The sequence below is a fragment of the Seriola aureovittata genome, chromosome 19, assembly GCF_021018895.1.
Source record: "Seriola aureovittata isolate HTS-2021-v1 ecotype China chromosome 19, ASM2101889v1, whole genome shotgun sequence".
NCBI classification, from domain to species: domain Eukaryota; kingdom Metazoa; phylum Chordata; class Actinopteri; order Carangiformes; family Carangidae; genus Seriola; species Seriola aureovittata.
The window spans coordinates 22,356,096-22,374,005 of NC_079382.1; the positions used below are offsets into that span (position 1 = coordinate 22,356,096).

A 17,910-nucleotide genomic window follows, 5' to 3' on the forward strand; every position below is an offset into this window, starting at 1 on the left:
TTTACAGCGACATGTGATGAAAAATTTGAAAATTTGAATTTGAGGCTTGTACCTTCGACTGTTTGATAAAAGAACCAGATATTTTCTAACTCGTCCTCCAGTGTCTCCTCTGCTTCTAAAATCAGCTGCTTCTCCACCAGCTGCCACTGAGCTTAACTACTTTTGATACTGAAGTACATTTACCTGACACTTGTTTGAATGCAGGTATGAAGGTGTCTGTTCACCTGGGACGCAGCGTCGCCACTGGCAGAACATTGATCCTCTGAATCTCATGTGTTAAAGTCACGCTGCTTCATCCATCTTGTTGGTTTGTCTCCTCAGGGCCGCCCTGGACCAAAGGGAGACCCCGGTGACTCTGGCTTACCTGGACAAAAAGTAAGTGCATCTCTGGCAAAACAAAAAGGTTTTTGGATCTTAAACAGGAAACAAGGATAATTCACCGTTTGACTACTAGTCTGGCGTTGAGCCCTGTGGCTGGATGCAGATACTTTTCCAGCTGGGGAGGATTCATGGAGAAGAAGGGAGTGTGTTTCTCCGCAGCAGGTTTCTGAATATTACTTTTATATTAAATTTGCCAGCGAACGAGCCAAGAACAAGTCGCCTTGATTCACAGCCGTGTTAAAGTGTCGCTCTGCAGGCGGCTGCTACAACTAAGCTCAAAAAGAAACTGTTGGCGTGAACCTAAAGAACGTCTTAGGTCACTGAGGAGTGAGTCATCTTGAAACCTCTCAACGGGATGAAACTGTCTGTTGATAAAATACCGAGCGAAGAATATCAGGTGACATCTTGGTCTCGATGTGTACATTTTATGGAGTGGAAAGAGATGGAGTCTTAAGATTCATCCATTTACTTCAAAGCTTCTTCTTCCAGTGACGTATTCATGAACACGGCAGCGACATTCACAGAAGCTGCTCATCCTTTACTTTTTATTTTTAGACAAAAATACAAAAACATTTAAACAGGACGGTCAGAGAGAAATTCAGACAAGCTGTGAGTGATCTGACTCGTCTCCAGCTGAGGTCAGAGGTCAGAGGTCTGATCCCGTCTAAGATTAGACAGCAGTTGAGCCCATAAGAAGGTAAACGAACTCTTAAGTGCTGGAGGGTCTGAAAAAAACCTCCTGAGTGTTGTCCAGGCCTTCAGCGTTTTCTGTCACTTCAAGTCCGGCGATCCCTCCCAGAAGATCAGTGCAGATAGGCGCCATTAAACCTGTCACAAGTGGCTCCTGTGCCCTCTCTTGACCTGTGGAGTGGTGTGTGTTTACCTCTTCAAGCTTGACCTGAGGATTTCTGCTTCGAAGGATTTTAAAAGAATTCCCCTGCGGAAGCGTTTCACCCTGACATGCACGTAGAGGACATCAGTTTCACATCCAGCAGGTTTCAGGGTTTTATTTTTTGAACCAAGCTGCAGTGGAGGAAGAGGTGAAGTGACGTTGAGTGTAGTTTAGCTAAACAAGCTGTTTCCACAAGTTCTAGAAGAGAGGCCGGTTCTCATTTCACAGTAAGATGAAGCTTCTCTCAATAAGTCTCACACACACAAAGATACATCAAAAACAGTGACGTGAAGCTGTTTTACTGTCCTGCTGTTAGGAGTGAGACACACTTGATGATCTGTAACCATGCTGGCGAAGGCGTTTTGCTGTTACATTAACCACTTTGTGCAGTGTTGTGCAGTAAGAGTACACGCTGCTGCTTCTTCTTCTTGTTTTGTTTGATTGTCGGTTGGCAAACACCCACCAACCGCGCCGGCAGACTGAACGTGACCTGGTACTGAGACTGAAACTAGCGCCACTTAAAGGAACCGACAGAATCAAAATAAAGATGAGGAATCTGAAGTTTGGAGCCGGCTCTCGGTGGCGAACCTCCTGCAGGTTCATGTTTGTCCTGCAGGGGGGATGTTTAGGGACCAAGTGTTTTCGCAGGACATGTGAATAGAAATCCAACCTGTGACACAGCAGCTGTAGCCTTCATCATCATCATCACAGCCTCCGTACACTCATGAGTAACACTGATTAATCAGCTCCATGTTCAAATTAAAGCAGCCCACTGAGCGTCTCTCCCAGTGCTGGTGTTGATGGAGCAGGCAGGCTGCAGGTGACCATGTTGGAGCAGATGCTATAGCAACATGCATTTAATGACTTGCAGACCATGCAGGCCCTGGTTTATAATGGCCAATAAAATGGATCTGGAATATATTATGTTCCCTGTAAATTTTATGCCAAGGCATCAAAGACCAGAGAGGATTGACAATAAAAAGTAGTGAGCAGGGTTTCTGAGCAAATGAGCGCAAAGAAGGAGATTTACTGTTGGACACGCAGAAGTGCAGCTCTGAAACAAACCGGTTTGAGTTGGTGACGGTGACCTTTAAGTTCTGCGTTTAGAGGAAGGAGGAGCGTGGCTTCGATTTGATCCGTGTCTGTGTTTGCAGGGCTCACCTGGTCCTCCCGGTGCCGTCGGCCCGATCGGACCAGCTGGAGTGAGAGTGAGTACAGACTTTAATGGCAACCATGCTCTCTGAATTCTTTAAACATGAACAGGATGAGTTCAGTTTCTTAAGTCACCATCTTTTAATTTCAGGGCCCTCAAGGAAAGGAAGGACCGGCTGGACCCAGAGGCCCCGCAGGGCCCATGGTGAGGCGTTCAATGGTTTAACACCTGAGAGGCAGCAGCTTGTTTCACCAAGCTGAAACAATTAAACCTTTAAGTGCCTTGCTCAAGAACAAGCTGGTGTCTGTTTGTTTAGTTTGACTCCAGCCAGTTTAAACGAGCTGATTGGTGCGGAGGGAACTTCAATTTTCTGATCTCTAAATGTTCATCAGGACAGATGATTGTGATATTTAATCTTCTGTGATTCATGTGGGGAAATATTCCTGTAGAAGAAACTGTTTTATAGGTGAATGTGATGATGTTTAGATCCCAGTCTTCTCATTGGCTCTCTGCGTTCCCTCACAGGGACCTCCAGGATCTCCAGGAATACCAGGTGCTGCAGGAAAACCAGGAAAGCCCGGAGACTCCGGTCCTTCTGTGAGTGACTGTCATGGCGGCTGTGTCCATCCCCAGCATCTCTGAGGGTCACTGGTTTAAACTGTTTTGTGTTTGTGTCTTTAGGGTGCTATCGGCCCCAAGGGAGACAAGGGAGAGAGAGTGAGTAACTCTTATTTTATTTCTTTTCAGCGTCTCAGAAACTTCAAATGACAAGTTTTAATCAAAGTGAGATTCTAAACGTCCTGTGTAACAAGTGTGTCAGGCTTTTATTGATTGTGACTGATTAAAACTACATCAGAGAGAACACACCTGGGATTTTTCATGCAGGTATTCATGGGAAATGCAGTTCATAGCTGTAGTTCCCCAGATCTAAATACACAGAAAGATCCACAAATACAAAGTATTTCAAAACAAAACGAAGAGAGATCAGAAAACAAACAGGGGATTAAAATAATATTAAACAACCATCAGAAAAATCTGGAGCCACAAACTTTCAGAAAAACATTTGAAATGTTAATAAACTTCAGACACATTGAACAGAGGTTTGGTATAAAATCCTGGATGTGTGTTAAATCTTAAATCCTCGGTGTCTGTGCGCAGGGCGACTTCGCTCCTCAGAACATGATGCGGTCCATTGCCAGACAAGTTTGTGAGCAGCTGGTAAACGGTGAGTCGTGGAGGTTCTGGTTAAAACATCCTGACTCCAGAGTCGGACTCTCGCTCTTTGTTTTAATGCTCCTTTCTTCTTCTTCTTCTTCTCCTCGGCCGCTGCAGCACAAATGACTCGAGTCAACACGTTACTGAACCAGATCCCCAACGGCATGCACCGCAACAATCACCCAGGACCTCCGGGGCCTCCCGGACCTACTGGCAGGCAGGGACCCCGCGGAGAGCCAGGCGCCACGGGAAGGAACGGCTTCCCGGGAAGTCCAGGTTTACCTGGGCAGCAGGGAGAGAGAGGTACGACCTCGTCAGTCTAAAAATAAACCAATGATTTCTAAAATTATAGAGCCTGAGAACACACAGTGATTATTTAGAGCGCAAGAGGAAAAGCATCACGAGATGCTAACGAGGCGTGGCTTCATAAGTCACCTCTGATTCTCACTTGAGTGATCTGCTTCCTTCTACTCATGGTGAGAGATCTGACCTGAGGTCTGCAGCTCTCTCTGCTTTTGTTTCACAAAGACACAAAATAAAACTAACAACACTTTTCATACCAGAAAAAGAGGCTTATTCCAAGTAGCTCTCACACAACAGGATGAAGCTCCACGAGAAAACCATCAGCGTGTTTACACAGTAACTGTTAGAAGGTTTAGAATAATGCTCAGTAAACACGCTGAAGTGCACGGCAGAGAATTATCAACATCTCACACTTGCAGATGTTCTCTGGTGTTTTGGCTTCCTGGATCAGAAGTGAAACAAAGACTACTCAGCTTCAAGTGACTTTTATTTCTATTTATTTCAAGGATGTTAAGATCCAAGTGTTCGACTCCTTGAATCCTCCAGTTTAAAACAATTCAGCCACAAACTGATCCTGTTTAAATGTCCTACATACAGACGAGGGACTCAGTGAGTCACGTGACACCAGTAAAGTTGATAATGTGTTTTACCTGCTGAAGAACAGACTTAAGACACAAAACCATCAGCAGGACAGAGGCTCCAACATGTGACCAGGAAACAGTGTGTTAGCTGCTAAAATCCAAGTGTTTTACATCCACATCCTCAGTGTTAACCTGTAAGTACAGGTGTGTGATGACTGTTGACCCTGTTAGACACAGCAGTGACTCAGTGTGTTCCCTTCAGGTCCTGCAGGAGAGAAAGGCGACCGAGGAGTGTCAGGAGTTGGACAGAAGGGACCCAGAGGGCCAGCAGGTACGAATCATCTCATCCACACGCCGTCAACACGATCCTCACAAAACCTCCAGGAAAAGCTGACGCGACGTTCACGTTCACTCAGCTCAAAGAACCGAGACACAGTAACTTACTGCCACACGTAGAATTTCCTCCATCAGTTTCATCTATTCACTGATTGTGAATCTGAACCAGCAGCTTCAGGCTGCAGTCGTATCAAACATCCGTCTCACAATCCACAAACAAAGTGTGTGTTTCCTGTTTTGTAGTTCACCTTCACTCGGCTCTGAGTGGATGAGCTCAGCCAATAGAAACACCCAATGTTCTGCGTTTGGAAACGGAGACGTGATCGCTCTGATCAATATTTATTACCCCACGTCAGATCAATGAGACGACGTGTAACTCCTCAGGACAGAAATGTAATGAGGATGTCACTTCCCTACAAAACTCTGGAGCTATTTCTGCAAAGATCAGCTCAAACAGCGACCGCGGATGATGATGTCACCCCCCCCCCCTGTAATCCAGACTTCAGCCTCACACCGCGGACACCATCCAGCCCGTCAGACAGAAGGAGGGAAAAAATCCCTTCCTGAAGCAAACAGGGTCGAGTTGTGGAAACAGCGGAGGAAGTGGACGGCAGTGAGTCATGGTGGAAGAGGTTCATTCACAACACATGGGAGGACGGCGAGGAGACGAACCGACAGGGAAACTTTCCAAGCCGGCTTTGTCCACGTCTAGACATAACGCAGAGGGGGAGAGGGATCAGTAGACCCCCCCCCCCCCCTCATACTTGAGTTTTTTATGTTCCAAACGTTGTGCCCGAGACTGTCAGCAACAGTTGCAACAGCTTTTCTTTAACATGTTACGTTTCCAGCTGGATGTGGAGCAGAGTGATGACACTGAGCCATAATTATCTGTTTGGTTCAGAGATCATGAAACGCGGCGGGGGGGGGGGGGGGGGGGGGTTACTTGAGGCAGTTTTACAAGACAGTAATAAATCTGATTTCATCTCCAAATGAATCAGAAACAACAAGCAAAGCTGAATTTCCAAGCATGATCGTAAAAGCAGAGCCACATGCAGAACAGTCTCCGTGAGTAAACTCAAACCTTCGCTGAAGCTTCAGGAAACACGACAGACTTTTAGTTTGTCTTCATAAGGATTCAACAGACGTCCTGTTTCCTGACACTCGTTTACTTTGGATCCTGTCACAGATTGGCTCTGTGGAAAACAGGGAAGTCATTTTTATTTTCCTCCTTCTCCTCCGTTATCTCCCTGAACCGACGGCAGGTTGGCAACTTCAAAGTTCACGTCGTCAAATATCTCGTTTTGTTCGACCAACAGTTCAAAGCACAAAGAAACCTGGTCGTTCAATTTTGAGAAGCTCCACCCAGAACAATCAATCAGTTATCAATATAGTGATTAATTTTCTTGATCAAAAGACTGATTCATCAACTGAGTCTTTGTTCACTTTAAATACACGTGATCTATCTACAGTTGGAGTTCTTAAATATGAAGTTATTGATATGTTAGTGCACAGTGTTATGACCTGTAAGATGTGATCGGGGGTTTGACAGGAAGTGACACGTGACTCATCTGTCAACACTTTTCTAACAGGTCCCCAAGGAGAAAGCAGGACAGGACCCCCAGGCCCTTCAGGCTCCGCTGGACCTCGCGGCCCCCCCGGACGTCCAGGATACGCCGGAGTGCGTGGACCTCCCGGACCTCCCGGATACTGCGACTCTTCTCAGTGCGTCGGTATTCCTTACAACGGGCAAGGATACGTAGGTACGTATGAGACCGGCGCCTGGAGGTGATTTAATGACGTCCTGTAGCTTTTAAACGTAGCTCATACACTGTTGATATTTAACAAGTGAAGGAGGTTTAATGCATGTGTGGAAACTACAGTAACTTATAGCCACTAATCATTACAGAGACTTTAAGGTGTTGATTCTCCGTCTCCTGCTTTGACCTGACTGACACCTTCATCCTCTTTGGCCTGTTTCAGGTTCACCATAGTAGACTTTCTGTGCCGCCTGTGCTGCTTTCACTGACTTCCTGAAAAAAAAAAAAACTCAAAGCCCTGTAACTGAAACCCTTGCTCACATGCTCTAGAGCTGTTTAAAGGATAACCGCCAAAGGAAACCATTAACAAACTATGCTGAAAAACAACAACAACAAAGAGGGAACCAGTACTAACAACGACTCACAGCCAGTAGAACAAACCCCACCAGCAGCAGCGGTGACGGTACCGGCCTGTTTAGTGGCCTGTTTGCATCTTGAAGCCAAAGACCAAACAAAGAAAACCTTGTGTTCAGTGGAGGAGCATGCACCAAACAACAACAACAACAAACAACCAGCAAATACTAACAAAGGTGGATTTGTAACAGAGACACAAGTGCACCCACCACAGCATCACCAGCAACAACAGCAGCAACAACTCTGTTAACAGCATTTCTCTCGAGGTGACGTGTAAATAAACTAATTTGTGCCTTGTAAATGATGTTTGAACCAAGTCCACTAAATTTACTTTTTAACATCTGTAGTTTTAAAGCTTGTGCCTTGCAAACAACAACCTGCTGCTTGCTGAATGCCAACAAACGCCTCTTTTTTTATTTTCCTGCCCATGTGTTTGTAGCTGTTTTGAACTGCTCAGGGCCAGACTGAATCACTTCTGCACATGTGACCCTGAAGGTTGAGATTTTACACTTCATGTACAAAAAAAAAAAAAGAATCCAGCTTTTCTCTTTTTTTTTGGTTTTATTTTACTTTTCTCCCCAAAAAACCAGCTCAACTGTATCTGTGTGTTTCTGACAAACTAACAATGCGGCGCCGCAGGAGTTTCTCCGCGCGCTGGTAGAAGAAGTCGTACTTGATTTTAATGTCGAAGTGTTTTGTTGTTTTATTTTGTAAATGAATGAGTTGTGGAGAAATGACTCTGTAACCACACAAACACCTGTAACATCAGCAAGTGAAAAGATACAAGCACTGAGGTGTTCACCAGGGGCGTGTCCAAGGACAGAGGGGGCGGGGTCACAGCGGTGATGTCTCGGCCAATCATAGTCCATCAGGAGGCGTGTTGGAGGGAGATCTCAGGTTAAAGATTATTTATTTTTGGAGAAAACATCACCACACGGTCAGTTAAGTAGTTGTTCTGGAGCTTTTAGTCACATCACATGATCTTCTTTTTGAGCGTGTTGCGCCATAGAAATCAGCAATGACTGTTTCATCGCAGCCGCTCACTACAACAGTGTTCAGTTACAAAGTCAAAGGTCATTTAATGATAAAGCTCTTACTCAGATGAAGCTGCTGCACCGCGACACTTCAGGGTTAGTTTTCACTTCCAACATGTGAAGTAACTAAAGTCGTCAGTAACTAAAGATCAAAGATCTCTGAGCGCCTTTGGTTCAGAGACAGAAACATTTTCACAGTTTGTAGAAACAACCTGACGATGACACAAACTCACCTGTATGAGATATTAAATATTAAGTATTGAACACACCTTGTTTCTTGGTACAGATAATCAAGGTTGTGATTCTTTAGTAATAATAAGTTTAAATTATTGATAGCTTTAGAGATTCATCCTCCCTCTTCATGTACATGAGTCCAAACACCAGATAAACTTTAACTGTAGCTGATGCAAAGTTCAGACGTTGTTTCACTGACACAGATAAAACAAAAAGCTGCGACCTGAATGTTTTCTACATTTCTTATTGATAAGAGACGAGTTCACGATTCAATAGGAACCTTCAGGAATTCGGTGGATTTTACACAGTGACACAAACACATAATTCATCTGTAGTGTGAACGAGCAGCTGGTGCAGCAGCTGCTGATCAAATGAACAAGGGTTTAAAATATTGAAGTTAACAGACCTTCTAGTTCCCGCTCTTTTTAGCTGATTTTGAAACAGGATAACTTCGACCGGCTGATTGTGTGTTAGTTTATCTCCAGACCACTTCCTGATTGACACTTTCACAAACTAGTGCATTATAAAAAATATGAATAAATTTGGCTCTCACACAACCAACTCCCTCAAACACCCCCAGAAACACAGTGGACACGCCCCTGCTGTTGACCAACCAGCTGTATCAGTGCTGCAGCTTTAGTCACATAGAAAAACTACATTTCAACCCGTTCTTTTTGTGCATGCTGAGAAAAACTGAGAGAAAAATTTGCCACTTTGTGCTCAATTGGCCCAAACACTATCTCCGAGCAGGCCAGTACCCTCCTGAACCCGACACCCGAGTAGAGCCAGAGCCCGAGGAGGATGAGGTGTCGCAATACCAGCGTCGAAAGAGATCACTATCAAGAAAGGCGTCCAACAGGCTAACATCATAAGACAAGCCATGTTCTCTTTTCTTCTTTCTTTTCCTTTGTTCAACCTGTGTTTGTTGTTGGAATGATGCACATTACACACAGAAATTAAACAAAAAAAAAAAACGGGGTTTGACACCTCGACTTTATTGGAAAATACCTTTAAATGCCTTAAAACGTATGTGAATATTCATTTTTGTGGCAGGTGAAGGGTTTGGACGGAGGGGGGGAGAGTTTGGGAGCAAAATTTAAAAAAAAAATGGAAGAAAAAAAACGTAAGACTCCATGAAAAAACCTGTGAGCTTTCTTTTTCCACTTGTGTTTTTGCTTGTAACATATTTGCATCGAGTTTGTATGAACTAGCAGTGTTGAACAGTGCACTCATTGTAACAAAGCTAGCATGGTAGAGGAGGAATGAAATGTTTGTTCACAGTGTCGCGACATCAGATAAGATTGTTTTTGTTTAGTTTTTTTTCCTGTCACACTTCATCAGTATGTTCAGTATAATCCTCGTCATCAGTGTCGTCTCGTAAGGAGGTTCAGTTTCATTATGGCAGTTAAACACAGCTTTCATTTTGTATCTCTAGACTTAATATTTATCAGTTTTCCTTTATTCCGTCACAGCTAATTTTACCAAAGGTGGAATTGCATGTCTGTGGTGTATATTTAGTATGTTTTTTTTTTTTTTGTTTTGTTTTTTTTTGTTACCATTCAATTTTGTTTTAACCAGAATATAGTTGTTGTCATTCTTGTCATTTTCTCAGTATCGAATGCAGTCGAAACCTGCGTGCAAGACTATGGAAATGGTGTTGCTGCTTCATGTTTGAACTGCAGATTGTGAATTCCACAGCCTTATTTTCTTATTTATTTCTGAAAACAGAAGAGGCATTTTTCAATAAAACTACTGAAAATTTACATCTGTGTGTTTTTTGTTTTTTTTGAGTCGTTTCACCTCTACTGCAGGTGGAGGGTTAAATTTACTCTGAAGGAAAAGCTGAGTGGACTGACTGGAGGGGCATTGGGCTCGACTATAGGGGCATCTGCACCGACCACAGGGGCACTCCGGCTACCTGAAGGGGCTGTCGAGGTAACTAGATGGGCAATGTGATTAACTGAAGGGGCATTCAGCCTGACCAGGGGGGGCACTTCATCAAACATAGCAGAACCAACCTGGGGAGCACGTGGACGAGCAGCACTTGGGGCACCCAGACTTTAAAAAAAGAGGTTCTTAGGATGACTAGATGGGCACTAAAGGGGCATTAAGACTGACTGGACCAGCACTTGGGATGACTAGGGGGGCAGTAAAGCCTTTTCAGATAGGTCGACTTGGACAGACCAGTGAGGCCGACATGAGGTTCACTCGTAGGGCACATGGGATCATCATAAAAGCACTCTTGATAGCTAGAGGGGGCATTTTCATTAACTAGATGGGCACTTAGACTGACTACAAGGGCACATGTGGGGCACCTGGACTAGACTGACACTTGGCCTGAGAACAGGGGGACTCGCACTTGGCTGGACAGACTACTGGGACACTAGACTTTCCAGGAAGATAGAGGATCATGAGAGGGGCACTTAGGCTGACTAATGGGGCACTCTGCGTGAAGAGAGGCACTTGGATCGACTGGGGGAAACACTGAACAACAGTACAGCACTTTAGTGAAGCACTTGGATCGATCAGATGTTCCATTAAGGGGCACTTGGCCGACAAGAACTTGCACTAACTAGAGGAGCATCTGGGCCAAACACGGGGGCTCATGGGTAAACTACAGGGGAACATGTTCAAATCGATGATCAAACGAAGTGTTAAAGAGCACAGACACATCCAGGTTTTCAGTCAGACCAGGATCTGCTCCCTCCCGGAGCATACCACTGACTCATCTGCACATTTGCACTGTTTTATTTATCTGAGGGAAAGACCTCCATCCTGTAGTGGAAACTTGGACGGGCAGGAATAAATACAGCAGTCAGGAAATTGGGGAAAGTGCCTTAAAGTGTTATTCTCCTCAGCCTCTCTCAGTGCTCACGTTTCTTTAACAGCCTTGAACCAGGAGCTGCTGAGAATGAGCGTCACCACTTTTTTCTCTTCAGATATTTTCCCCCTGATTCACTGCCACAAACATAAAGCCTAATAGCTGAGCACATGAGTGAGACGCACTAATCATCTATAAGCTGTAAACATCAGGTCTCCACCATGGAAACACCTCATCATCTCTACTCAACTGTGACTCATCTGTAGCTGCTACTTACAAGGCAAAGATCCCACAAACCATTTCAGATTATCAGAGAGGAAAGATGAAAAAATACTCTCTGGCCTCAGCTTTACATCTGCATGTCTTAAATACTGCATCTGTAAAGACTGTTGAGTGTTGCTTCAGTGGTTCACCAGGGTAAACCTCAGACATTTAAAAATCTTTTTAATATGACTTTTTGAGAACCACTACTTTATATCACATTTGTGTCAGTACCTCCCAACAACAATACTTCCTAATTATTAGCTTTTCAAAGAACGACGTACCACGCTTTTTGGCTCTACTGTTCTTCACTTTTGGTTTGTATCTGACCCAGTCTTCACAAAACCCTCAAAATTAAACATTGTTTGAAAACTCTTCACATTGTATCTCTGCAAAGTATTTCAGGATCCTCATTCACTGCGGCAGCTGCTGACAGAATAGGTTCAGACTTGTCATCCTATAGTAAGGCATAAAAAAGACAGTATATTAAGTCTAATCTTCAGTATAGGAAGGTATCAAGAAGTCACAAAATGTTATACTATAGAGTAAAGGATACAAATGTCATATAGTACGGCATGAAAATGTCAAAAAAACATAATTGAATAGTAAGGAATAAAAAGTAAAAAAAACATCCTAGTAAAAAAGGCATAAAAAAGTCATAGTATAGTTAAGCATAAAAAAGTCATAGTATTATAGGGCATAAAAAGGTAAAAAACATCATAGTATAGTAAGGAATAAAAAGGTAAAAAACGTCATGGTATAGCAAGTCATAAAAACGTCATAGTATATAGTAAGTTGTCAGTTGTCAAAGTAAGGCGTTGTTTGATGTTTCTCAGTAAGGAGCGAAGGAGAAAACCTTTATCTGAAGTCAACACTGAATCCACATCCTGGACGATGGACATGCACTATTCAACGATTTCCAACAACTCTGGGAACACCTCTACATTCCACTGTTTGTTAATGCACAAATAAAGATATATATTTATTGATGTCACTGCAGTGAATGCTGTCTTTTGTGTTTTCTTTCAGAGCCTATTACAATATTTACACATTACTTAGAAAAACTATCACATAAAACATCATAATATAAGAACATAAAAAAAGTCATAATTTAGTATAGTAAGGCATAAAAAAGTCAAAAAACATCATAGTATAGTAAGGCATAAAAATGTAAAAAAAAAAAAAAGTCATAGTATAGTAAGGCATAAAAAGGTAAAAAAAAACATCATTGTATAGTAAGGCATAAAAATGTTAAAAAAAAAAAAAAAGTCATAGTATAGTAAGGCATAAAAAGTCAAAAAAACATCATAGTATAGTAAGGCATAAAAAAGTCATAGTATAGTAAGGCATAAAAAAAGTCATAGTATAGTAAGGCATAAAAATGTTAAAAAAAAATGCCATAGTATAGTAAGGTATAAAAACTGCAAAATACGTCAAAGGTCAAAAAACATCATTGTATAGTAAGGCATAAAAATTAAAAAAAAAAAAAAAAAAGTCATAGTATAGTAAGGCATAAAAAGTCAAAAAAAAAATCATAGTATAGTAAGGCATAAAAAGTCAAAAAAACATCATAGTATAGTAAGGCATAAAAATGTAAAAAAAAAAAAAAAAAAGTCATAGTATAGTAAGGCATAAAAAGTCAAAAAACCGTCATACTATAGTAAGGCATAAAAATGTAAAAAAAAAAAAAAAAAAAGTCATAGTATAGTAAGGCATAAAAAGTGAAAAAAAAACATAGTATAGTAAGGCATAAAAAGTCAAAAAAAAGAAGTCATAGTATAGTAAGGCATAAAAAGTCAAAAAAAAACATCATAGTATAGTAAGGTATAAAAATGTAAAAAAAAACAAACATCATACTATAGTAAGGCATAAAAAGGTAAAAAAAAAAAAGGTTATAGTATAGTAAGGAATAAAAAGGTAAAAAAAACATCATAGTATAGTAAGGTATTAAAAGCTAAAAAAAAAAAAAGTCATAGTATAATGAGGCATAAAAAGTCAAAAAACATCATAGTATAGTAAGGCATAAAAAGGTTAAAAAAAACATCATAGTATAGTAAGATATAAAAAGTCAAAAAAAAGGTCATAGTTTAGTTAGGCATAAAAACGTAAAAAAAAACGTCATACTATAATAAGGCATAAAAAGTCAAAAAAAAAATAGTATAGTAAGGCATAAAAAGGTAAAAAAAAAAAAGTTATAGTTTAGTAAGGCATAAAAAATAAAAAAACATCATAGTATAGTAAGGAATAAAAAGGTAAAAAACGTCATGGTATAGCAAGTCATAAAAACGTCATAGTATATAGTAAGTTGTCAGTTGTCAAAGTAAGGCGTTGTTTGATGTTTCTCAGTAGGGAGCGAAGGAGAAGACCTTTATCTGATGTCAACACTGAATCCACATCCTGGACGATGGACATGCAGTATTCAACGATTTCCAACAACTCTTGGAACACCTCTACATTCCAATGTTTATTAATGCACAAATAAAGATATATATTTATTGATGTCACTGCAGTGAATGCTGTCTTTTGTGTTTTCTTTCAAAGCCTATTACAATATTTACACATTACTTAGAAAAGCTATCACATAAAACATCATAGTATAAGAACATAAAAAAAGTCATAATATAGTATAGTAAGGCATAAAAAAGTTAAAAAAAAATGCCATAGTATAGTAAGGTATAAAAACTGCAAAATACGTCAAAGGTCAAAAAACATAATTGTATAGTAAGGCATAAAAATGTAAAAAAAAAAAAAAAAAAAGTCATAGTATAGTAAGGCATGAAAAGTCAAAAAACATCATAGTATAGTAAGGCATAAAAATGTAAAAAAAAAAAAGTCATAGTATAGTAAGGCATAAAATGTCATAAAAAGGCGTTGTCAAAGTAAGGCGTTGTTTGATGTTTCTCAGTAAGGAGCGAAGGAGAAGACCTTTATCTGAAGTCAACACTGAATCCACATCCTGGACGATGGACATGCAGTATTCAACGATTTTCAACAACTCTGGGAACACCTCTACATTCCAATGTTTATTAATGCACAAATAAAGATATATATTTATTGATGTCACTGCAGTGAATGCTGTCTTTTGTGTTTTCTTTCAGAGCCTATTACAATATTTACACATTACTTAGAAAAGCTATCTCATAAAACATCATAGTATAAGAACATAAAAAAAGTCATAATATAGTATAGTAAGGCATAAAAAAGTAAAAAAAAATGCCATAGTATAGTAAGGTATAAAAACTGCAAAATACGTCAAAGGTCAAAAAACATCATTGTATAGTAAGGCATAAAAATGTAAAAAAAAGAAAAAAGTCATAGTATAGTAAGGCATGAAAAGTCAAAAAACATCATAGTATAGTAAGGCAAAAAAATGTAAAAAAAAAAAAAAAGTCATAATATAGTAAGGCATAAAAAGTCAAAAAAAAAGAAGTCATAGTATAGTAAGGCATAAAAAGGTAAAAAAAACATAATTGTATAGTAAGGCATAAAAATGTAAAAAAAATGCCATAGTATAGTAAGGTATAAAAACTGCAAAATACGTCAAAGGTCAAAAAACATCATTGTATAGTAAGGCATAAAAATGTAAAAAAAAAAAAAAAAGTCATAGTATAGTAAGGCATGAAAAGTCAAAAAACATCATAGTATAGTAAAGCATAAAAATGTAAAAAAAAAAAAAAGTCATAGTATAGTAAGGCATGAAAAGTCAAAAAACATCATAGTATAGTAAGGCAAAAAAATGTAAAAAAAAAAAAAAAGTCATAATATAGTAAGGCATAAAAAGTCAAAAAAAAAGAAGTCATAGTATAGTAAGGCATAAAAAGGTAAAAAAAACATAATTGTATAGTAAGGCATAAAAATGTAAAAAAAATGCCATAGTATAGTAAGGTATAAAAACTGCAAAATACGTCAAAGGTCAAAAAACATCATTGTATAGTAAGGCATAAAAATGTAAAAAAAAAAAAAAGTCATAGTATAGTAAGGCATGAAAAGTCAAAAAACATCATAGTATAGTAAAGCATAAAAATGTAAAAAAAAAAAAAAAGTCATAGTATAGTAAGGCATGAAAAGTCAAAAAACATCATAGTATAGTAAGGCATAACAATGTAAAAAAAAAAAAAGTCATAGTATAGTAAGGCATGAAAAGTCAAAAAACATCACTGTATAGTAAGGCATAAAAATGTAAAAAAAAAAAAGTCATAGTATAGTAAGGTATAAAAACTGCAAAATACGTCAAAGGTCAAAAAACATCATTGTATAGTAAGGCATAACAATGTAAAAAAAAAAAGTCATAGTATAGTAAGGCATGAAAAGTCAAAAAACATCACTGTATAGTAAGGCATAAAAATGTAAAAAAAAAAAATCATAGTATAGTAAGGCATGAAAAGTCAAAAAACCGTCATACTATAGTAAGGCAAAAAAATGTAAAAAAAAAAAAAAAGTCATAATATAGTAAGGCATAAAAAGTCAAAAAAAAAGAAGTCATAGTATAGTAAGGCATAAAAAGGTAAAAAAAACATAATTGTATAGTAAGGCATAAAAATGTAAAAAAAATGCCATAGTATAGTAAGGTATAAAAACTGCAAAATACGTCAAAGGTCAAAAAACATCATTGTATAGTAAGGCATAAAAATGTAAAAAAAAAAAAAAAAAGTCATAGTATAGTAAGGCATGAAAAGTCAAAAAACATCATAGTATAGTAAAGCATAGAAATGTAAAAAAAAAAAAAAGTCATAGTATAGTAAGGCATGAAAAGTCAAAAAACATCACTGTATAGTAAGGCATAAAAATGTAAAAAAAAAAAAAGTCATAGTATAGTAAGGTATAAAAACTGCAAAATACGTCAAAGGTCAAAAAACATCATTGTATAGTAAGGCATAACAATGTAAAAAAAAAAAAAGTCATAGTATAGTAAGGCATGAAAAGTCAAAAAACATCATTGTATAGTAAGGCATAAAAATTAAAAAAAAAAAATCATAGTATAGTAAGGCATAAAAAGTCAAAAAAACATCATAGTATAGTAAGGTATAAAAAGTCAAAAAACCGTCATACTATAGTAAGGCATAAAAATGTAAAAAAAAAAAAAAAAGTCATAGTATAGTAAGGCATAAAAAGTAAAAAAAAAATCATAGTATAGTAAGGCATAAAAAGTCAAAAAAAAAATCATAGTATAGTAAGGCATAAAAATGTAAAAAAAAAAAAAACATCATAGTATAGTAAGGCATAAAAAAGTTTTAAAAAATGCCATAGTATAGTAAGGCACAAAAAGTAAAAAAATATCATAGTATAGTAAGGCATAAAAAGTCAAAAAAAAATCATAATATAGTAAGGCATAAAAAGTCAAAATAACATCATAGTATAGTAAGGTATAAAAAGTCAAAAAAAAGAAGTCATAGTATAGTAAGGCATAAAAAGGTAAAAAAACCATCATTGTATAGTAAGGCATAAAAATGTAAAAAAAAAAAAAAGTCATAGTATAGTAAGGCATAAAAAGGTAAAAAAAAAAAGGCTATAGTTTAGTAAGGCATAAAAAGTAAAAAAACATCATAGTATAGTAAGGTATAAAAATGTAAAAAAAAAAAAAAATCATAGTATAGTAAGGCATAAAAATGTAAAAAAAAAAAAAAAGTCATAGTATAGTAAGGCATAAAAAGTCAAAAAACCGTCATACTATAGTAAGGCATAAAAAGTCAAAAAAAAAATCATAGTATAGTAAGGCATAAAAAGGTAAAAAAAAAAAAGGTTATAGTATAGTAAGGAATAAAAAGGTAAAAAAAACATCATAGTATAGTAAGGCATAAAAAGTCAAAAAAACATCATAGTATAGTAAGGTATTAAAAGCTAAAAAAAAAAAAGTCATAGTATAATGAGGCATAAAAAGTCTAAAAACATCATAGTATAGTAAGGCATAAAAAGGTTAAAAAAAACATCATAGTATAGTAAGATATAAAAAGTCAAAAAAAAGGTCATAGTTTAGTTAGGCATAAAAACGTAAAAAAAAACGTCATACTATACTAAGGCATAAAAAGTCAAAAAAAAAAAATAGTATAGTAAGGCATAAAAAGGTAAAAAAAAAAAAGGTTATAGTTTAGTAAGGCATAAAAAATAAAAAAACATCATAGTATAGTAAGGAATAAAAAGGTAAAAAACGTCATGGTATAGCAAGTCATAAAAACGTCATAGTATATAGTAAGTTGTCAGTTGTCAAAGTAAGGCGTTGTTTGATGTTTCTGAGTAAGGAGCGAAGGAGAAGACCTTTATCTGATGTCAACACTGAATCCACATCCTGGACGATGGACATGCAGTATTCAACGATTTCCAACAACTCTGGGAACACCTCTACATTCCAATGTTTATTAATGCACAAATAAAGATATATATTTATTGATGTCACTGCAGTGAATGCTGTCTTTTGTGTTTTCTTTCAAAGCCTATTACAATATTTACACATTACTTAGAAAAGCTATCACATAAAACATCATAGTATAAGAACATAAAAAAAGTCATAATATAGTATGGTAAGGCATAAAA

General features: G+C 38.0%; 1 protein-coding gene across 9 annotated transcripts in view; it reads left to right on the top strand.

The window, feature by feature from the left end:
• Nucleotides 1–10,063, top strand: part of col12a1b (collagen, type XII, alpha 1b) — a 111,473-nt gene extending 101,410 nt beyond the window's left edge. For 8 of the 9 annotated variants that reach the window (XM_056404537.1, XM_056404536.1, XM_056404539.1 and 5 more), the window contains 10 exons: nucleotides 322–375; nucleotides 2,428–2,481; nucleotides 2,577–2,630; nucleotides 2,952–3,023; nucleotides 3,108–3,143; nucleotides 3,585–3,651; nucleotides 3,759–3,944; nucleotides 4,788–4,856; nucleotides 6,451–6,621; nucleotides 9,051–10,063. In XM_056404537.1, coding sequence (XP_056260512.1) covers nucleotides 322–375; nucleotides 2,428–2,481; nucleotides 2,577–2,630; nucleotides 2,952–3,023; nucleotides 3,108–3,143; nucleotides 3,585–3,651; nucleotides 3,759–3,944; nucleotides 4,788–4,856; nucleotides 6,451–6,621; nucleotides 9,051–9,172 — 885 coding nt within the window. In that variant the 3' untranslated portion in view covers nucleotides 9,173–10,063. Of the gene's footprint in view, nucleotides 1–321; nucleotides 376–2,427; nucleotides 2,482–2,576; nucleotides 2,631–2,951; nucleotides 3,024–3,107; nucleotides 3,144–3,584; nucleotides 3,652–3,758; nucleotides 3,945–4,787; nucleotides 4,857–6,450; nucleotides 6,622–6,841 lie in introns of all 9 variants that reach the window. The other variant, XM_056404542.1, reaches the window with a different exon arrangement.
• Nucleotides 10,064–17,910: the final 7,847 nt, after the last annotated feature.